Here is a 23,257-nt window from a genome sequence, read left to right on the forward strand (position 1 = left end):
GAGGCTGCCTTGCTAAATATATTTAAGATGCGGGTGGATAGGTTTTTGATAGGCAAGGGGATTAAGGGTTATGGGGAGAAGGCGGGAAAGTGGAACTGAGCCATGACAGATCTTATTGAATGGCGGGGCAGGCTCGAAGGGCTAGATGGCCTACTCCTGTTCCTATTTATGTTCTTATGTTCTTATACAAAGCAGCCTGTTTTATTGGCACCACATCCACTCCCTCCACCACCACTCAAGTAGCAGCAGTGTATATTATCTACAACATGCACTGCAGCAATTCATAAAAGGTCCTTAGACAGTACCTTGTAAACCCACAACCACTTCCATCTAGAAGAACAAAAATAGCAGACACATGGGAACATCACCACTTGCAAGTTCCCCTCCAAGCCACTCACTATACTGACTTTGAAATATATCATCATTCCTTTGCAGTTGCTGGGTCAAAATCCTGGAATTCTCTGCCTAATGACAACCCACAGCACATGGACTATAGCGATTCAAGAGGGCAGCTCACCACCATCTTCTCAAGGGCAACTAAGGATGGGCAATAAAAACTGGTCAGCCAGTAGTGTCCACAAATGAATTTAAAAAAAGTCACTGGTGATATTGTCTGCCTAGTCTCAGAGATCCCTCCTGTTGGCCTTTCTCCTCAATCTCCCCCTCTTTCTGCTGCTTCTCGTCAGGGGAGAGGTCCCTTTCCTCATCTTCCTTTGGCTCCAGTACTAAAACCCTTCTCTGTGGCAGGTTATGGAGCATACTGTCTGCGACTCCTGTATGGTGTGTATGGTACAGCACTACCAGCCCAATTCCCACCTCCGGATGGTCAAGGCATCCATGCCCCATCTTAGGTAGCCCAATGGTCTGTTCAATTATTGTTCTTGTGTGAAATGGCTCTTGGAACAAAGAGCACTGCAGCACAGGGACAGTCCCTTTGCACCCCCCTAAAGCCTGCATCGGTCATGATGCCTGCAAAACTAAAACCATATGCACCTACGGAGTCTGCATTATTTCATTCCCACCCTACTCATATTACCTAGATGCTCCTTAAAATGCCACTTTTATACTTGCTGCCACCACTTCCCCAGGCAGCATGTTCCAGACATTCACCACCCTCTTAAAAAAAAACTTGCCCCACACTTCTCCTCTAAACTTTCCCCCACACACTTTAAACCTGTGTCCCTTAGTACTTGACTTTCCTACCCTTGGAAAAAGCTTCTGACTATCTACTCTGTCCATACCACTCAATCTTATAAACCTCTACCAAGTCGCTCCTCAACCTCCATCATTCCAGTGAGAACAAACCGCATTTATCCAACCTTGCCTCTTCGCTAATACCCTCCAGACCAGGCAACATTCTGACAAACCTCTTCTGTACACTCTCCAAAGCATCCACATCTTTCCGGTAATGTGGTGACCAGAATTGTACACAATATTCCAAATGAGGCCTAACTAAGGTTCTGTATAGCTGCAGCCTGGATATGAACAGCCACTTTTTCTTCTTCTCCAGAATCCATCCATGCAGCTGGGTGGGTTGGTCAGAACAGTTATGGCAGTCTGGATTCCTTTAAGATGAACAAGACGTGCCAACTGCTTGGATAACAGGTGCACACATGCAGAAACCTCTTGTGCTGGTCACAGAGGAGTTGCACGTTTAAAAAGTGGTGCCTTTTTCGGTTAATGCAATCTGGATGGGAGCTCTTATTACCACATGCATGTAGTTGACCACCCCCATTGTCCAGTACCATTGCCACATAATAATGAAACTGCCACCTCCATGATGCTTTTATCACTTGGGTCCTATGAATTCTGGTCCTTCAACTGGCATTTTTTTTTCCCTTTATGGCCTTCTTTGCACACTGCTGGCATTGTTTGAGGAGCTTGCTACACAGATCTGTACTCCATTATCCTGTCATCGCTGAGAAGTTCTTGAAGCACAGGTTGGCTTCAGCTTGAAGCGAGCTGTTGGCAAGAAGTTCAGGGCCATGTTGACCGTAAATACCATTAAGAGTTTATGCTTCTGACTACGAGTTGTCTTGCAGAATGCAAGCTCAGCTACCACTGCTCAGGGCAGATGGAGCTTCCTCCGCCACTGCTGCTCACTCATGTTTGAGTAAGTGATCCTGTTGCTGTAGCCCCTTTTGCAAGGTACTGCCTCAGGGTACTCCATATCTTGGTTCCTCACGTCCTTGGACGTGTGCCCGTACTCAATGAGGCACTTTAAGGTGTTGCTGCACCGATGACAAAAGGAAGGGGGTACATAACAGTTGAAGATTCTAAGGCTGTAATGGAGATCTGCTGCTAACATATTTTTAGCTGAGCTGGGTATGGCCTACAGAGGCTCCTTTATGTATTAAAGGCTCCCAGACAGAGAATCCCTTGGCTGGCAGGTAAGTGTTAGAGCTGTAACAGTTGAAAAAAAACTGCAATAAAGTTGCTTTGCACCAATCCCATACTCATCCCTCACTGGCAGAAGTGGTAACGACTTGATTAGGGAGACATGTTATTTTTAAGGTTTGCAAAATGCGTTACTGCATTTGAAAATAACACGTTAAGAAAAACAAATTTGTTGCACTGCTTAGAATTGCTAAATACGAACAGTAAGAAATCTCACCTGATGAAGGAGCAGCACTCTGAAAGCTTGTGATACCAAATAAACCTTTTGGACTTTAACCTGGTGTTGTGAGACTTCTTACTGTCAACCATGGAGGCAGGAAGGGAGAGGAAATTTTGTTTTTGCAGGCAAAAATATAAAGATTTCAGGGTTCTAGACCCCATTCTTGTCTCTACTGGGAGATGAAAATCTGAGTCATGGATTATATTAACATAGATTTTGCATAAATTTGCAAATACCTGCGATACATATTTTGGCCACTGAAAATAAAGCTCGAATGAAGGGCTTCTCCAATCAAAAAAATTAAGCTCTTTTGGCTAATCAGGATAAATGTGGAGTTCTACAATCTCCACTCCACACAAAGATAGATTTGAGACTTGTGATTACAAAAGTAAAGTTGGATGCATCCTGCATTTTTGGAAATAGGCCCTATTTAGCAAGGGATAATATTATTTATTTATCCACATTTTATGTGTTGGCTTTGGGCCTATTACAGATGCTGATGGACCTGCTGTGCATTTCTAATTTCCGTTTTTATGACAGCTTTTCAGCATTCACAGCTGTTCTTTTGTTTTTTTTTAACCTCCATTGCAAATATCAGCACTGCCCCCAAATCTACCTACGCTTCCAATTAATATCTGTAAACTTATTTAATCCCCTTTCAGAGGTGGTGCTAAAGATTTTTTAACAGCCCCCTGAGCAGCTATACATCTGTCAAATATTTGAGGTACTATCTATCCTAAGATTGTCACATTAAATTACAGTGTGATGTGAAAAATATACCATTGCCAAAAGCCATTTTATACGGCTATAAAATGCACTAAAGCACCCTTCTGTAAGCTTATAATTATCAATAAAACAACAGTATTCAAAGGTACAAATTTTGAACTTGTGATAAAAATAAAATGTTTGGTGGGAAACTGTGGACTACTATTCTTATCTCGCTCATAAGCAAAGCTTTCGGATTCCATTCACATTCATGGATTATGGATTAAAATTGTATTCAAATCTCTATTGAAAATTCTCTTTGTACTGAGCAATGATTCACAGTTGATATGACATGCCAAATCTAATGGTTTTCCACTGAACAATATATTTGTCATCTTTTTTCAAGCAAAAAACAAATTTTTGAATGAAACTACAGACGACGTTCCTTTAATAGCACTGCAAAAATAGCAACAGAGTGTCGAAGAGAGAAATGTGTACTAACCGACGTGTTTTGTAAGATTTTTTAGTTGTGTTGCTCTAAATTTACCTGATTTTTATGACTGCTCAATGGAGTTGTGCAATTTTGAAAATTCAACATATGCCAACATGCCTCATGTCCCAGCCAGAACAATGGCCAAGCAACCTGCTCTTGGGGCTTTGCAATTTTCTTTTTGAGTCAGTTGCTAGGAAATACACAAGAGTGGCCTGCTGTGACTTATCAGCTGACATTTGCCCCTTTCCTATGAGAAAGTAGCCAGCTTCTGTTTGGCATTTCCTCCCACTGTCTGGCTAAGATGAAAGAATTTGCTGCATGTGGAAACTGCAGGGTGCTGTTGAGTTTGGGTTTGCACTTTGGCCCTTTTCTCCCTTACCCATTCCTCCAGTAGCCTAGCATCTTCACCCAGCATCCTGTCAAAGCCATCAATAATTGCCCACATAGGACACCGAGAGACAAAGACTCTGGTGACTTTCTGAATGGGATTAACTGCTTAAATTCTTATGTTTAGTATTCGTTATCCAGTTATATCCCTATTTCACCTACTTAACTCCTTTGAGAAAGAGGAGAGCGTGGCAAGTTAAACTAAAATAAAAAAAGTGGGGAAGCAAATACAGCACAGTTGTAAGCCCCCACCGCATGCACAATGTCCATACATACAAAACCTCATCTCAGAGTTCTGGCCAAGCCATTTCCCAGTGGAATGATCAGATCTATTTACAGCCTGATTAAAAGTAGCAACAGGATATAGTGCATATTGTGCAAAAACCTGGAGAAAATGTATTAACATCTGAGACTATGGGCTGGATTTAATGCACACCATCATGGCATAAACTTGATCATGGGACAGACTTTCAGTCAGCCTCCCAGCAGTTCCTGCAATCAAATCAGAGGTGGGAACGGGCCCATGGGGAAACTCGCTCACCCATAGTGGAATGTCAATTAGGCTCAAAACTTTCACACCAATTGACCCTGAGTCCACCAGAATTTATTGGTGGCTCAGGAATTAATTAAATGCAAGTGGCAAGGCTTTCAGTTTACCTCCCAAAGATCACCCAACAAACCATGTTAGCTTTGTCTGCAGCCTTCTGGGAGGTTGGTGGGGGTAGCATTCCTCTTTTAAAGACACTTTGTGCCTGATCAAGGCTGAATAATAGGTATGGGAGTTGATGCTGAGATCCATCTTCCTTTCTGTGCTTCCAAGAATCACTTCTATTGTCTGTTCATGCAACCTCCTCCCCACCCTCACTTTGAGTCCAGAGATCCAATGCTGATCTCTGCTGAAAACCATGGGACACCATCAACAGCAGCCATCATTCCCAGTGGCACTGCCAGCAATGGCAAGTGCTGGCCTCTGACTGGTTAACAGCTCTCGCTCGGTAGCTTTTCCACCCACAAGATCTGAAGTCACAGGAAAGGTCTATGCTGGCCAGCTAAGCTGCACAAGCCTCCCCTTGCGAAGCAGCATGAGTTTCCAAATGATTCTTCAGCCAGTAGACTGGAGCCAAATCAGGTTCATTAAATTTCAGTGCCTATTTATGCATAAGATTTAAAAAAAAATTAGAATCAGTGTTTTACTGACTTCTGAAATTGTGGAATTTCCTTCACATTACGTGGGTAACCAGGGAATAGTGACACTCCTGCATTAGTAACTGACTGAAATAACAAGAAATGCTACAAACACTGAGCAGGCCAGGCAGCATCTGAAGTAACTCCAGTGATTCTGCCCAAGTGTTTCCAGCATTTTCTGTTTTTATTCCAGCATTTGCAACATTTTACTTTCGTTTTAGTAACTGATTGGTTTGACAGTAATTATTGCAAGTGCTGGTTTAAACTAGATCATGCACTATTCGACGGTGCAGAGGGACCTTGGGGTCCTTGTGCATGAGTCGCAAAAACCCAGCTTGCAGGTGCAGCAGGTGGTCAGGAAGGCGAATGGGATGCTGGCCTTCATAGCGAGAGGGATTGAATATAAAAGTAGGGAGGTCTTGCTGCGGCTATATAGGGCATTGGTGAGGCCGCAGCTGGAGCACTGTGTGCAGTTTTGGGCGCCGTACTTACGCAAGGATATTTTGGCCTTGGAGGGAGTGCAGAGGAGGTTTACTAGGCTGATACCGGAGTTGAGGGGGTTGAGCTATGAGGAGAGGCTGAATAAACTAGGCTTGTACTCGTTAGAGTTTAGAAGAATGAGGGGAGATCTCATTGAGACGTATAAGATGATGAATGGGATGGATAGGATAGAGGTGGAGAGACTCCTTCCGCTCAGAAAGGACAGTAGGACTAGGGGGCACAGCCTCAAGATAAAGGGGGGGCGGTTTAGAACGGAGTTGAGGAGGAACTTCTTCACTCAAAGGGTGGTGAATCTGGAATTCTCTGCCCGTTGAAGTGGTGGAGGCTACCTCGCTAAATATTTTTAAGATGCAGGTTGATGGGTTTTTGATAAGAGAGGGGATTAAGGGTTATGGGGAGAGGGCGGGAATGTGGAACTGAGCCACGACAGATCAGCCATGATCTTATTGAATGGCGGGGCAGGCTCGAAGGGCTAGATGGCCTACTCCTGCTCCTATTTCTTATGTTCTTATATTCCATAGTGCACATCAGTAGGAAGTTGCTCTATCTGGATTAGTTTAATTTATTGATAAAAGCTGCTATGTCCAAGGAGTATTTGAATTGAAAGGTAAAAGTGGCAGCTGTTTATTCAAGGCAGATAGAAAAACATGCTTCACCGCATTAGAACATCTGTCATTATATCACCTACTCCTCTAACCCGGCAAATCAGAAATGGCATTCCCAGTGGGTGGGATTTTCTACCTCCCTGCCCTCACAGCAAGTTTCAAGATGGCGGAGGTGTCTTCTGGTTCTGCTGTTGTCAATGGGGCTCCCCGTTGTATGAGGTCCTGCTGCAGGTAAACCCATTGTCAGTACCAGAAGATCCTGCCGGTGGGAATGGTCAGAAAATTACGGCCAGTGTCTCTGAGAGTTACCCATCCACAACAGCGTTTTTGGTATTGATGCAAAACGGTCAAAATTGTTCTGCAAATTCTTTATTGGGAGGGTTTTTACAAAAGTATAAGAGATATTGGACGAGATTCTCTGGCTTCCCTGTGGCGTGTTTCTCGGCAGCTGGAGGTGATCTACTGTTGGCCAGCGGCGTAATCTACTGGGCCCGCTGCTGTCATTGGGATTTCCCATGGAATTCACCCCACTTTTTCTAGAAACCCATGGTGGGGGTGCACCATCGGCAGAACCAAAAGATCCCACTGATGCTAAGAGCCAGAAACTTCCAGCCACTAACTTAATTATATCATTAATATTATTAGACAAAAGCTTAAAGTTGTCAGTCCCTGAGGGCATGCTTTGAGAAAATGAAAGTCATTTATATCATTAAAATGGGAGAAGTTGACAAATTATGAAGAGGTTGAGCAACAAATTTAGTTATGTGCATTTTGAAGTAATTATTTAGTTACTTGACCTAATCTCTGAAATATTTACACCATTATGTCAAAACATGCAACTTTTACTGAGGATTTACACTGATCCAGCATCAAATTTGTGTTATATCATACATCCATCTCTTCATTATAAATTATTTCCTTGTACCTCAACACCTGTGGAGGGCAGGTGTTAAATAGTTTTCATGTTAGGGTTATACTTACACATGTACCAATGTTAGATTTCTACTTGCTTGAACTTCATGTAGATAGTCCTCATATTATCTGCCTACATTCATCCAATATTCGTTCTCACCTCTCATTAACTAGACATAAACTTACTTCTGTGCTGGAAATCCCAGTCATATTGAAATTGAATATGCAGCAGACACATATTAGACATGTACCAAAATACATTTCAACATCATTCCATAAAAAGAGAACAAAACGTGACGTAGTTGGCATAAACTATAGGAATGCTCTACAGAATTCTAAACTGTAACAAATTCCACTATTTGTAAAGTATTTGTGCTAAGGAGAATCTTGAATTCTATGACCCTGGAGCAAGCTTACAGGTGAGCTTTATAGCTTTGTGACACGCACTTCGGACGAAAGTTGGGCAGGAAGGTCTGGCTGACATCTGCTCTATTGCCACTCGAAGTTCATAAAACAATGTCCTGTTAATAAAGAGTAGAAAGGCAGTTAACTTCTTCAGATCACAACATGTTATATATTTGCTGTGAAAGACAATGTATTCAGAGCATGGTAATAAATCAAAAGCCTCCCCATTTTATACCGAGTGGTTCTCCTGTCTGCTCAAGACTGTTTAACTGGCTAATGTAGAATGGCACTTGAGTTGTGCTGATTAAATTAAATGTAAGAAAATTAAAATATTTAATAAATCACCACATGGCATCCTCTAGGTATGTTATTGACCGATACAAAGATTTATTATCTCACTCACACAGTCACACTACCAATGATCAAATGTTGTAACCAATTTCCATTTATGATAATAACTTACATTATAAAGTTATTTATCATAAAACAGAGCCCCCCGAGGTCATGTGTTGCACATGTATTGGTCGATAGACAAAATCAAACATTCTATAATACAGTTACCCACTTCCCAAGATATTTCATGCTGAAAAGCCTGAAGCATTCTGCTGTCCTTCAAACTTTAACTAGGCTTCTTCATTCAATTATAACACAAGACAACTTGGAATGTTCCATGCAACAAAAGTAAGTAGCTGAAGCAGCTACTGTGGGGAACCATGTTGCTGTTTGGCACGATTAGATCAATGTAATATATGAGGTGACTGAACTCATGATGACCATTCAACTTTAATTCTCATTCTTCATCTGAATGATCAATTTTGGCTCTATAGCTATGAAGGAAAAAAAAAAATAGAGGGAGAAACAGCACTGGGTCATGCACCCTTCCTGTTCGCTGGACTGCAAGTTTGATTCAAGACATGGATGTTGTGGTAGGAACTATATAGCAAAGAAAAATCAATGCAGCAACTTTATGAAAATCACAGGGAGGATAAGTGGTAGATATGTCAAATAATAACGGCACTTGTCAATAATATGTTGTTTTAACCAGCAAACCCCCAGCACTCTTCCTCCCAATCCCTAAAGTGTCAATTTAATATCTTGCAAAGTGAACAGATAATTGTGCAGAGTATTTCAATGTATGCAGAGTATTTCAATGGTTGGTGCACAAGTCCCAAAATTTGTCTTGTGTATCTCAACTAGCACAAGGAAGAGACACATGAAGGAAACAAAATTAGAGGGACAGTGATTCCTTTGAGTACACTATATACAAAGCAATGAATGAACAGTACTACCAGATGGTCAGGGGCGAGTTGCTTGCCTGTCCCTATGACTCAAGATGATGTATAATTTAGAGGATACAAGCAGAAAGGGGATGCAATAACCTACAGACAGGATTTAAAAAAAAACTTTCACCCTAACCAAATTGCATTAATAAGTTTCTTTGTCAATCACAACATAGTACAAATGTTGATGGAAGAGAGAACATAGAGATATATGGTTTCTAAAACAACAGCAGTGATGTGGAGGGGCTAGGTGGGGGTTAAAGCAGTGCGGAGAGTGTTCCATCTGTTCATTTGAAAATTTAATATTAAATTCTTTTCACTGCCAATTTAATATGAAAACACAAATCATGTAGATTTTAATGTAGAATTAACCTTATCTGTCTCACCACACAAGTCAGCAGTCTAGTAAGAAAATCGAGTGTTTTCAATATGAAAAACAGAACTGTTGTAAAAATACAGACACTTTCATCTGACGTTCAATGCATTTACTTCCATTAATGGATTTATTTTATTACCAGTGCCCCTACTCCCTGCTATATTAATACTCAGAATTTTCAATGACAGCAAACACATTAATGGTGCTTGCATTTAGAATGCAATCAAAGGATTCATTGCTCCATGACAGCTTCAATCAATAAAGCAGCAGATACAAGAAAAGCAGCTTGATGAAGGTACATTTTATATTTACAATTTTGAAACTGCCTGTGCATGCATGTAAACATAGTGACTGAGTTTCCAAAATTAGAATTAGAATAGCATCAGAATGTAAAAATAGGAACTAAAAATCACTGAATGAGTCTCAGTGGTATCTGAGTGTGAGAACTTGTATGGCATCAATCAGTTACATACATCAGAAATTAAAATGTATCTTCGGCTGCAGTAAAACGCATATTCCATTCCTCAGCTTTCTCTTGAATACTGTACTTTCCATTTCACCGTGTCTCTCCAGGTTTTAAAACAGTGATTAAGTTAAGCCAAGATTGGGCAGAGTTGAAAAGGAGGAGGAAGTACATTATGAATGTACCCGTTGAACATGAAATTAGGGTGCCAACATTTTGGAATGGTTCCAAGATATTGTTTGAGAACTACCCTTGCCTGGAATGTAGCACTTAAATGGCAGTGATGCTATTTTTCTATGAATTTTACTACAATCGATCAGATGCACTCACCCCTTCATTTCCAGCACTAATAAAAACAACTATTATTGATACTGTAACCACTTTTAGTGAATACTAATGCTTTTGAGAGATTTGTTAAGCTGCCAGTGTACTACCAACAGCAACAGCTTCTTCTACGCTGTTAAAAAAAACAATTTGATTTTTGGAAACCAAAACAATTTTCTGGTATAAAATAATTATAATGATAATTTGATTCACAAGCCTGGCAAGAAAAAAAAAGGGGCCATTCCAGCTTTCAATTTCAGCTGTAGAGTTAATGATAAAAACTTTTCTTCAGCCATTAGCGTATTGACAATGCTAGTGTTTCACTTTATGCATTTTCTTATTTTGGCCTTCGGTGCAAAAAACAATGTTATCTAGTTTCACTTGCCAAGTTCTGAAGGAAGGCTGTTCAGAAGTTCTGCTGGCAGATGACCTCATGGGGCTTCAGGCATTCTTTGCATATCATCAGCTATCAACTGCACTGATGGGCAATGGTCAGATGCTGTGCAGCTTAAACCAAAGACTTGTCTTAATCCCTGTTCTGTGACATGATTAATGAGATGGAATTCCCATTCTGGGCTTCCTACCAATCAATAGGCAGATGGGCAGCGGTAGATGCAGACACTCAAAGCAACAAGACAGTAGGAGCTGCTGAAGCCCTTGATAATTTCAGCTCAGACAATTGGGTTAGAAAGAATTTTTTTGACATTTAATGAAAATTTGATTGCACCCTAGGCTATTGTATAATTCTGATTGGCTGACAAGCTGCATCAGTACACATTACACACAACATTGACTTTGGTTCCATTCGTAGGGATTCAATTCTATTAACTTTGACAGTTGAGTTCCTACACCTATGTAGTTTTGAACATCACATTTTCTCTTTACTAATAGAAGATACCATTTATTTAAAATACTTTCTAACAGAGGCTTGGTATATAGGTACAGAATCAAAATGTTTCTGAGCACTAATCCTGCACTGACAGACATATGGAGTTTTAATATAAAGCCTTTACTCTTCTGCAGTTCAAAATGGGATTAAATTGAGGATGGGAATAGAAAAACATACCAATGGCTATATTAATGAAACAAAAAGAATATTTTAACTATTTATGGTCATGCATTGCTAGCTATCCCAAACAGTGACCTGAAGAGATTTGTTTTAACATGTTGTGGATAAAAAAGTAACAACTGAAGTATTGCAAAAGGTGCTCAGTGCATCCTTTTACATTTATGCTTTAAATGTAAACTATAAAGTAAATGAAACAAAAGAATTCTAGTGAATTAAATTTTAGAAGCTATAAAAATTATGACTTGAACTAATGCAGTACATTGGGGTCAGTTAGCTCAGTTGACTAGATCGCTGGAGCGTGATGCAGGATGACACCAATGGTGCGGGTTCAATCCCAGTACCGGCTGTGGTAATTCATGGAGGCCTACCTCCTTGCCTTGCCCTATGTTAGTGGACTGGTGTCTCTCAGATTATATATAAACAATTGTCTCTAATGGGCACAGATGCGGATGATCCTTTGTGGTCTATGGCTAATTAACTGATATAAGTGAAGAGGGCACTCAGTACAACGCACATTTCGTCACACCGTGTTAACTCAATGCTATCACAATTATTCAGCTCTTCTTTAAGGCTTCTCCCTGAATGGTTGATGCTCTAACTACAATGTTTAAAAAAAACTCAGCAGGTCTGGCAGCATCTGGAAGGAGAGAAATGAGCTGATGTTTTGAGTTCAGATGACCCTTTGTCAAAGCTTTGACAAAGGGTCATCTGGACTGGAAAGGTCAGCTCGTTTCTCTCCTTACAGATGCTGCCAGATCTGTTAAGAGTTCCCAGCATTTTCTCTCTTTGGGTTTGCACGCATGTAGATTTTGGTTTAATTTCAAACTGTGGCTGCATTGTGATTAGAGAGCTTACAACGTGAAAACAAGTAAGTTTTAAAGAAAGACTAGGCTGTTGCTTAGCAACCAAAGGCCCCACAGGTTACAAAGAATGTTTGAGTTTAGTTTTAAGCAAGATTCAGTAGCGTTTGGAACAAGGTAGTTGACAAAATAGCAGCTCTCACAGAAACAAGTAGCAGTACAGTGGAGTAAGGGGAAGAAGGCAAGTTCCAGAAGCTAATGAACAGATAGTTTTAGAAACTAGGGAATGAAATAAAAGTCTTAAGGTGGCCCTGAAATTAAAGGAAGGGGCAGAAAGAGACTCCTAGGTAAAGACAGAGCTAAAAAGTGCAGACCTTGAGACACTGGCTGGCGAGCAGATCGATATTGGAAGTAATTCTAAGATTGGTGACACCTCAATACAGCCTATGAAGCACTACTGTTAGTGTGATGTGACTCAAATGCTTGTGGCAAGCCAAGGCAAACAAACACTGAAAGGAGACACTGAAATCCTGGAAGCGGGTCATGGTGAAAGCATTTGAGAGGAGCCATCGTTTGGGAGAAATTGCCAAGATGCGTCCTTTTGAGAGTGAAGTCTGGAAACACCTGTGTAGACGTAAGAGTTTCAGTGAGACCAGTTGGCTTACAGTGTGATAAGCATTTTTTTTTGGTTGGGGGGGGGGGGGGGGGGGGGGCGGGGAAGAAAGAAGTAAGGAGGAGGATTTGATGAGAAGTGCATAGTATTTGTACTGGGTGGTATCTGCCACAAGTAGGGGTGTTTGATAACACAGAAACATAAAATCTAGAAGCAGGAATAGGCTATTCGGCAGAGAGCTTGGTTGGGAGATGTGCGCATGCGCCGATTTGTGGGATTCACACACGGTCAAGACTCACGCGGAAGACCAGATAAGTGATTTTAATCTATTTTTAATGTGATTTCAATGCTATTATTGGGCCTGAGACTAAATTTCCCTGGGCTCAATAGCATCTCGCACCCTGCCAGGAATATTTCACTCAAGTGGGGTTTAGAGTAACTCTCCACTTTCGGGGAATTTGCAGGAGATCTTGCTGGAGTGAAGGGGGCAATTGGGAACCCCCGAGATGTTAGGCAGCGGGAGCTGGTGCCCCCTGGGTATGGGCATCCTGGCAGTGCCAATCTGTGCCTCCTGGTAATGCCCAAGGGGCAAAGTGCCACTGCCCAGGGGGCACCTTGGTACTGCCCACTAGTTTTCAGGCAGTGTCAAGGGGGCAGGACATAGGACGGAGCCTGTTGTGGGCAGTGTTTAGGGGAGATCATGTGCATGGGGATTGGTCAGGGCTGGAGGGTGGCCAACGGTTGGGGCACTCTTGGACGGGACGGGAAAAACGGTGCTGGGCCGGGAATGCTTGTGAGGGCTGCAATCAGGAATTGGGGTGGGGGGGTTGGTGGGAGGTGAGAGGTGAGGCAGTCCTGGGCTGGCCAACAATCGAGCTGGTCAGCAAACTGTAGGCTGACAGTTCGGGGCCAGTGCGAATGCAGAGGCCTGGAACTATCAGACTCTGGCGTGAATAGGCCCTGCTCTTCCGAGCTTCTAATGATATTCATGACTGTGACTTCTGCATTGCACAGAGAGGAGAGATTCGAGTCTGAAGTTGAACTGAAATAACAGTCGTGATTTACACTTGTTTTCTTGCCAATTCAGCACTTTTTGTGGGATAATTGCCCCCATTGTGTTTACGAACAGACAAACAGGTGAAAACATTATTTCTGTCCATTTTCAGTGCCAGAGGTAATAAAGTACTTCAATCACTGATCAAACAAACTGTTGTAAACTCAAATTCTTCAAATAGAGCCAATTCAATTTCATTTAAGAATTTTTTTCTTTCTAAATGGGAATATTCCACGCAACATGTCAAAATTATCAGGTGCTTTGGTATTGAAAATAAGGAAAAAAATATTTCCACCAGTCAGTGTCATTAATGAGAGGCATTAATTTAAGATCACAACCAGAAGAACAAATGGCAAGGTTGAGAGAATTGTTCAAATGCAGAAAAGAAGATGGATGCAGAATCCAGAAAATCTTTTAAACAGAGCTGGACCTTCACAAAGAAAACTTTGAAAGAATATGCAAGACAGCAACAGTATGAAGCACTGAACAAATTAATTGTTTGCCATTTTACTCTGTCTACTAAAACATGCCTGAGAACTACCATTACTGGATTATTGCTGCATGACTGATCACAGAACCTTCTATTACAGTTTGACTGACAGCTACAAGTGGTTATAGACTTTTTGAAGAGGGACCACGAGTTTCAACATCTGTTTTCATCAGCGACTAAAACACTCGAATGAGAGAGGTTATTTAATTGAACAAATGTAAATCTCATGAATAAGTTTTTATGAATGTGTGTTTTTCTTAAAGTCATATCTGTAACTCACACTTAGGGAAGCATATGATGGGTTGAGGAGTAGTGGGGTGGGGAAGTGGGGTCGATGACTTGCCCTTCACAATCAAAGCTGGCAGATTCACCAGACATCAGACTGCTATATGAGAGTGAGCTTGGGGTGGGCAGGAAGGTACTGGGTTGTCAGATGCTCCCCCTGAAGAACGCTTAGTGGGGCATGCAAAATCTAGCCCGTAAAACTTTTATCTCAGCATGGGTTCAAAATCTGCCCATGGTGGATACAAAGTGAGTTAGAGAGGGTATAACAGCAAAGAATGGTGGATTGGGGAGTTGGTTGGCATGATGTGGCACAGTGGCTATAAGGGTAGTAGAGGGATGTGTGTCAGCAGAGATGGTATAAAGGGCCATGGGGGTTGGGTAGTATTATTATAAAAGACCTCAAAGCAGCCCTCAGCTCCCCATATACTTACCATGTCCATCCAGGTGAGTTAGAGGGCATAGATTGGTACAAAGTGACATGAATTGGCATGTACGAGTCATGGATGGTGTGGTATTTGAGGGCTACTTTACATTTGTTGGAGCACTGAGACTAGCCTTATTCCCAGACTGTCTCCACACCTGGCAGCCTCTGCATTCATTCTGTAGTTGTGTTCATGACTTCCATTTTCAACTGTTTCCCAGAGCTACTGACCGGGGCACTTTCTCCTGGGTTGCTTTTATGGAGCCAGGAACTTTCCTGACTCTGTTGTTGACTCGGAAGGAGTAACTCATACCACAGTGTCAAAGCAATTCCATGCTCAACCCTCTTAAAGCCAGGCCCTAAAAATGAAAGGACCCTGTAATAAGCCATCAGGTCGTCCAGTCCCCTTAAGTTTAACAAGTCTCAGTTTAAAGTTTACTGTCCAGTTCATTTATGGTAGAATCAGGTTGGATTCAGCATGATCATATTGGTCACTTCAACCACATCAAGCACTCCCTTAAAGACAACATGGGAATTAAATAAGCTTCATGAGACAATCATTATCTCCTGTTCAGGTCAAAATAGTGATTACCATAAAACTCATCAACAGTGGAAGTATGAAGGCATTTTGATATTAATAGATAATGTATGATTGTTGGCAAGGAGACAGCATTCTGCAAAGCTATATCAATTTTTGGCTTACACCTTTCTTTCAGTAAAGGTGGTATGATTTATATGTCCAGTGCTGGCATGCAAACAGCTCTCTATTTGACTGGATCTTGATTTTGAATTTCAAAGTTCCTCTAAGTGACTAACAATTTGAACAACAGAGTTCTGTTGTAACTGATACAGTAAAACTATTCTTGCACCAAAAAGTAAATTGGGACAATTAACCATTCACTATTGCTGCACAACACAATGACTATCATGTCGTTTTCATTGCAACATTCCACTGAGCCATCTATCACTTCATTTGTTACTCTGTAACAGGTTCCCACAGGCAACTTCTGCAAAATTTGTGAACGACTCTATTCCAAGGATGAGTTTACACATGCCATAATCTGAGATGTTAGTCCAATGTGGCTAACTTGCCAAGGGGAAATCCTGCATATAATTTCTAAGAATTGACCATGTTCATGAGGTATCATTTCTAATCATTGATAATAACTGACCAGGCTCTGATCTGGCTTTCCCCTTTTCCACCACAGATGACAGAGTTCCTTTGCTTAACTTTTGTGATCCATTTTTTATTAAAAGATTGATTTAATATCAGGTAATGTGCTACAATTACCCCAGTTTAACCAGATCTGCTTCACTTTTACATGATATATTACAACAGATTCACACAGTTGCTTTCCATTTGTTCCCACAGTGGGCAATGGATGGCACACATCTCCTGTTCACTGTTATGCATATAATCCATCTGCTACTTTTGGAAATTCAATGACTCACTATTGAGTAATTGCTTCTTGGCACTAACTGATTTTGTCTATTTTAAAGGTACCATGTCATGAATGCTTAAAGAACTCAAATTGCATGTGTAACTTCACCATTTATTCTGTGACTGCATGAAGTTCACAGTTGTGGGTTCTCAGTTTGTTACTGTGAATGTATGGAGTTTGCAGATGTGCAAGTTACTTTTTTCCCTCAAATCCAGCTACTGCCATTCAGTTGCTGCAGTCATTATCCAAACTGTTCCGGATCTTTCAAAGAACGGCTGGTGTAATTATTTATTACCATATAACTGCTGTGCCTCTTATGGGGTAAGTCACTATCTCCTTTAAGATACAAGTTACCCTAATGATTCTTTGCTCAAATGCCTATAGGTACATCATAGGACCACCCTCACAACACCATCAAGTTTTTTGGCAGTGTCTGGTCAATATATATTTGTAAATGAGTTATCAAACGTATTCACACAAAAGCTAACTTCACAGATTTCTAGATTCATTTCAAATCACTATCAATTCAAAGATTTCTAGGGGCCTGTCCCTCTCCAATGCTGCTCCTTTTCTGTATCAATAGACTTCCTCCCATTTTAATCATTCAAAAAGAGTTAATTTCCTCAACTTGCTTCGAAAATCACCATTGCAGCAAATGGTATACACTACCATATATAACTAGAATGAACATTTCAGTCCATGGCTTCATTATGACCTTTTAAGTCTAACCAACAACATACAGCTCTTACTTTTGATGGTTCCTTTCTTGTTATTTATTTTTCATCGATTGACATGCTTAGTTTTAGCCTGGCCTCCCAATGAACCTCCACGTTCCCATGAACATAACATTGCCAAAACAGTCTCCAGTAAGACTACTTTTCCCTGTTATACTGACACTTTTCCTCTGCAATGACTCTTAATTTTTCCATCCATGACTATTCACATATCTGGGGATGTTTCTGACACCCCGTTTCCACTCACAGTCACCAACACTTTTCCTGCTTTCTCAAACTTTCCTGTACTTGCCTTTGTTTTGATGTTACTTTTGCCACTGCTCCACTGATATTTCTGTTCTTGTTAGAATCATAGAATCCCTATGTGCAGAAGGAGGCCATTCAGCCCATCAAGTCTGCACTGCTCTCCAACAGAGCATCTTCACCCAGGACTAATCCTGCCCTATGCCCATAACCCCACATAATTTCCTAACCTACATATCTTGGGACACCAAGGGGTAATTTAGCATGGCCAATCCATCCACCTGCACACCTTTGGACTGTGGGAGGAAACCAGAGCCCCCAGAGGAAACTCATGCAAACATGGGGAGAATGTGCAAACTCCACAGTCATCCAAGGCTGGAATTGAATCCAAGTCCTAGCACTATCAGCAGCAGTGTCAACCACTGTGCCAATGTACCATTCCAGTTGCAGATTTGTCAACTTGCTCCATATTGTTACCATGTATTATAATTTTCTTGAAATAAAAATTTGCTACCATTTTTTGTTCTGTAGTTTTACTATGATGGTGTCCAACATTACACTTTGTTTTCTCCACTGAAAAAGATTGAGGAGGTCGGCCTTGCACTGGCAATGACTATCTCACATTTAAAACTTGTCTTCGCTTCAAGTAACCTAAATCTTTTAGCTTTTGATAAAAACAATGCAATAGCCTTTAGCCCCATTATCATTAGATTTATTGCTGATTTAATTCAATCAATTTATCAGCTGTACTTTTTTATTGAACAAATGAGGAAGCACAATGAGGCTATGTTTCTCATCAATGCTACCAAACAGAACAGGTACTGCCAGGATAATGAGCAAAACTGAACATATACAACAAATCTACTCCTTCCTAAGTGCCAGTAACCCAATGCATCATCCTTGAGGAAAAAAAATGATCAAATACAAACAAAAGAACCAACGAGATCATTGCAATCAACATCCAGTCACTTACAATATCTATAGTTTACAATTAATATGTCATTTTAGAGTCATATTTTATGATGTTTGAAATGGCTATTGGCTTTCCATCAAAACACATTAAATTTGCTTTGTAAGGAGTACTGAATAATTAAAGTACTGTTGAATAACAGGTTTGGCTATAAGGAAAATGACACCAGAAAGTTTTGTAGTCAGTTGAAAGAGCATGATTATCTTTTCTGACTCAATTTCTGATGGTCTGAATGTAGGAGAGATATAATGTCAAGGTGGGTTTTTTGTTCCCCCTCCCTTAAATGGGAGGCAACTTACTTAGAAGTCACTTTGGATCCAAATGTTTTAAAATTTTAAGTAACTCTAAGTAATTCATTTCTGCATCAATTCACAAATAAATGACTAAAGGATTAAAATGTAACAAAGACATATGACACAATTAATACAAAATGACTACACTTTTAACATTAAAACCAGACATAAAATAATCAAAAATATTCTATTTTGGCTGGATACAGGGCACTATATTTGGTTGTTACGTGTGCATTAACTCAATAAACTTTGCATTACAGAATATAAATGATTCAGTTTGTTATGTATTTACCAAGCGTTTAAAGCTTTTTAATGTTTTGGTTCATAATCCTTAGTATCTGAATACCATTACCTACCCACTTATTATTTCATAGACTCACGATTATCACCTGATTTAAACATATAAACACAATGGGAGATGTGGGCGGGGCAAAAGGTTTTACGTACCTGCAGTAGGGATTCCTTCGAGATGCATATCTTAGGGTCAGGAAACGATAGTAGAAAAAGGGGAGGAATAAATGAGCCCGGCCTCTGTGAAATAAACACATACAGCTGGTTGACAATTTAATAACTTTGAACATAAAAATTAAGTTCGAAGTCATACAGCTGTTAGCGGAATCCTAAACCAAGTACTGATAAATAGATTGAAGTGATCAAACGGTAACAGACAACATTTACTTACCTTTATTTTTTGTATATATAAAACAAATAGATAGTTAAAAAAAATCCTGTTGAGACATTACCAATTCCCCAAACCCGTCATGCAATTAAATCAATAAGATATAAGCCAGTTTTTAACTGGGTTAACTAGCTGATACTATATCAATGCCTTTTCTTGCAGTTACAACTTTGTGACGACAGTGGACAGTTTTACTAAAAACTTACTTTTTATAGTAGTACCTTACTTTTATAATAGTTGACCTGTATTGCTCTACATGTATTGGAATGAGATGGCATGCTATACAATCATTCTCCCTTGTGACTGACTATATTTTGGATAAACATGCCTATTCAACATCTACTCCTTCAATATATCTGAGCAAACAATAAATGACGAGAGTCCTGATAAGAATTCTTAAGTTGCTTTATTCCACCAAAAATAATTATAGTTAATAGAATTCTGAACACTTGTTGAATGAATGCAACTGATCTTTATGCAATAATACAAAATAAGCAGGTGCCATATGTTATGATGGCCACAAAGGTCTCGGAGTATCATTAATGGATCTACCCGTGGGCTTTATGGAGTACAAACTGCCTTATTGATTGAACGGAGGCTTGTCCAATGGGAAGGAGTCAGCGGCAGTCTTCAAGCCTGTAACTTTACCTGGACCAGAGTTGTAGGTCCTGAGGTGAAGACTCTAAGCTGCAGGAGCAGCCTTTTCCTGTGGTTCACAATAAAGGGTGTTAATGATGGAAACAAGCGTGTGGCTGAATTACTACACCATACTTTGCAAATAAAAGGGTCATTGCACTTGATCTATTTAAAATGTTGTCTTTTTTTCCATCATTTTATTTTGCCTCAGTGAAGGTCATTCACAACTTTACTTTTAGAAAATCTGAGGGTGGGATTTTCTGACCACGCTCACCCCAAAACCGGGAAATCCTACCCGAGGTCAACAGACCTTTGCATGATCCACATCCCGCCTGCTACAATTCCCATGGCAGATGGGAAGGGAAAATGCCCCCCTCCCCCCAAGTATCCTTTCAGCTACTCTGCTACTTTCTAGTGTGCAGCTATTCGCACTTTATTACTCTATTCACAGAGTGACAGTGAGATTAAAGGGCTTTCCCACACCATGTTTGGATCACCTGGAATAGGGTGAACAGTTTTGGTCCCCTTATGTAAGGAAAGATATACTGGCAATGGAGAAGCTTCACTAGGTTGATCCCATGTATGGAGGATTTTCTTATGAGGAAAGGTTGAGCCCCCACTCACTGAGTTTAGAACAATGGGAGGTGACCTTATTGAGACATATAGGATTCTCAGAGTGCTTGACAGAGCAGATGCGAGAAGTTGTTTCCCCGTATGGAAGCATCTAGAACTAGAGGGTATAATTGCAAGAATACAGGGTTGCCTATTTAAGATGTAGAAATGCCAGCACTGGACTGGGGTAAACACAGTAAGAAGTCTCACAACACCAGATTTAAGTCCAACCAGTTTATTCGATAGTAATCCCACAAGCTTTCAGAAACGGTGTTCCTTCGTCAGGTGTGTGGAAGGTTCTGGTCAGAGAAAGGCCTATAAAGACACACATGGTTTATAGAATACTGATTAGAATGCAAGTCTTTGCAGCTAACCTGCTATTCAAGTCTTAAAGATGCAGACAATGTGAGTGGAGATAGCATTAGCATAGGTTAAAGCGATGTTTATTGTCTCCAGACAGGACAGTAAGTGAGATTTTAGAAGCCCAAGCAAGTCATGGGAGTTACAGATAGTGTGACATGAACCCCAGATCCCGGTTGAAGCCGTCCTCATGTGTGTGGAACTTGGCTATCAGTCTCTGCTCAGCGACTGCGCTATCATGTGTCGTGAAGGCCGCCTTGGAGAACGCTTACCTGAAGATCAGAGACTGAATGCCCGTGACCGCTGAAGTGTTCGCCAACTGGGAGGGAACAGTCTTGCCTGGTGATAGTCGAGTGATGTTCATTCATCCGTTGTCATAGCGTCTGCATGGTCTCCCCAATGTACCATGCTTCGGGACATCCTTTCTTGCAGCATATTAGGTAGACAACATTGGCTGAGTTGCAAGAGTATGTGCCGTGTACCTGGTGGATGGTGTTCTCACGAGGTGATGTCATCCATGTCAATGATCCAGCATGTCTTGCAGAGGTTGCTGTGGCAGGGTTGTGTGTGTTGTGGTCACCATTCTCCTGAAGGTTGGGTAGTTTGCTGTGAACAACCGTCTGTTTGAGGTTGTGCGGTTGTTTGAAGGCGAGAAGTGGGGGTGTGGGGATGGCCCTGGCGAGATGTTCGTCTTCATCAATGATATGTTGAAGACTCCGGAGAAGATGTTGTAGCTTCTCTGTTCCGGGGAAGTACTGGACGATGAAGGGTACTCTGTCCATCGTGTCCCGTGTTTGTCTTCTGAGCTGGTCGGTGTGGTTTTTTGCTGTGGCGCCTAGGAACTGTCTGGAGACAATACACACCTCTTTAACTTATGCTAATGCTATCTCCACTCACATTGTCTGCATCTTTAAGACTTGAATAGCAGGTTAGCTGCAAAGACGTGCATTCTAATCAGTATTCTGTAAACTGTGTGTCTTTATAGGTCTTTCTCTGACTAGAACCTTCCACACACCTGACGAAGGAACACCGTTACTGAAAGCTTGTGGGATTACTATCAAACTGGTTGAACTTAAACCTGGTGTTGTGAGACTTGTTACTGTGTTTGCCTATTTAAGACAGAGATGAAGAGAAATTTCTTCCCTTAGAGGATAGTGAATTTGTGGAATTCTTTACTGCAGATGTTTGAATGGCTGGGGCATTAAGTATGTTCAAGGTTGAGATGGACAGGCTTTTGATCAATAAGGGAATCAAAGGCTGTGGGGATAAGGCAAGAAAGTGGAGCAATCAAGATTTCACTGAATAGTGGAGCAGATTTGATGGGTCGAATGGCCTGTTTTTGTACCTATGTCTTATGGTTTGTGTTTTTAAAATTACTCAAACAAATTAATGAACTTCTGTCCGGATACCTATTTTTAAACTTATGGACGAGACTTATGATATTGAACCCAAGAGGGCACTGTAAGGCATGAGTTTCAAAATGTTATTACCCGAAAATTTAATAAGGTTAACATAATCTAGTTCTGTAAATCTACATAATGAAATACAAGAAAGAAGCTGAAATCTTTATAAAATATCAGCTTTTCCCTAAACATAAAAATTATGCAATTCTCTTCAGAGCCAATTACCAAAGCTTAATTAATTTTGACACAGATAAGGTGAGACTTTAACTCATTCAAAGCCTATACTCATGCAGAGTTAAAAAATCAGGCCCCATGTTGTATGAATATCAGCATTGTTCACCCTAAGAAAAGGATTATGATTTTATTACAGAGGAAGTGGCCTAGATTAAATTAATTCATAAAGAGATTTCTTCTTCAATACATTAACATTGGAGGTGCAAAAAACAATTTTAGTCTGGAAAACATGCTACATATGCTAACTATATACCACATATGTGTATGCCTGTTAGATAGATCATAGGATTAATTTTTCTCTTCCACCAAAATATGATGAATTCCTGTATGGACAAAATGCATGCTACAGTTACCATGACAAATACTTCCAAACCAACTAAACAATTCTATTACAGAAAAAAAGAGATGCTATCAAAGTTTTTCATCTTGCACTCATCAGGATAGCTTGCAAGAAATGATCAATAGTTATGGAGGAACAACTATTTATACTGCCCAAGATGATAGTGATGATTGGTTGGCAAGTGGACTCTGATTGGTGGAGGCAATTCCACGGAAGATTTAAATTCAAACCAGGCAGAACGACTCTGACTGGTTAAGGCATTGCTTTGGTAACATATCACTTTTTTCAAGCGATGCTCAAGTTTCTATGCTGGCAAATGACTGACT

General features: G+C 40.6%; 1 protein-coding gene across 2 annotated transcripts in view; it reads right to left on the bottom strand.

Moving 5' to 3' along the window:
• Positions 1-6,391: 6,391 nt before the first annotated feature.
• LOC145342282 (transmembrane protein 33-like) overlaps positions 6,392-23,257 on the bottom strand; it is a 132,192-nt gene continuing 115,326 nt past the window's right edge. For both annotated transcript variants that reach the window (XM_080187715.1, XM_080187714.1), the window contains 2 exons: positions 19,115-19,198; positions 6,392-7,926 (listed from right to left, as the gene is read on the bottom strand). In XM_080187715.1, the coding sequence (XP_080043841.1) occupies positions 7,800-7,926; positions 19,115-19,198 (211 nt within the window). In that variant the 3' untranslated portion in view covers positions 6,392-7,799. The remainder of the gene's footprint in view (positions 7,927-19,114; positions 19,199-23,257) is intronic.

This window comes from Carcharhinus amblyrhynchos, chromosome 4 (genome assembly GCF_965287045.1).
Source record: "Carcharhinus amblyrhynchos chromosome 4, sCarAmb.v2.hapA, whole genome shotgun sequence".
NCBI classification, from domain to species: domain Eukaryota; kingdom Metazoa; phylum Chordata; class Chondrichthyes; order Carcharhiniformes; family Carcharhinidae; genus Carcharhinus; species Carcharhinus amblyrhynchos.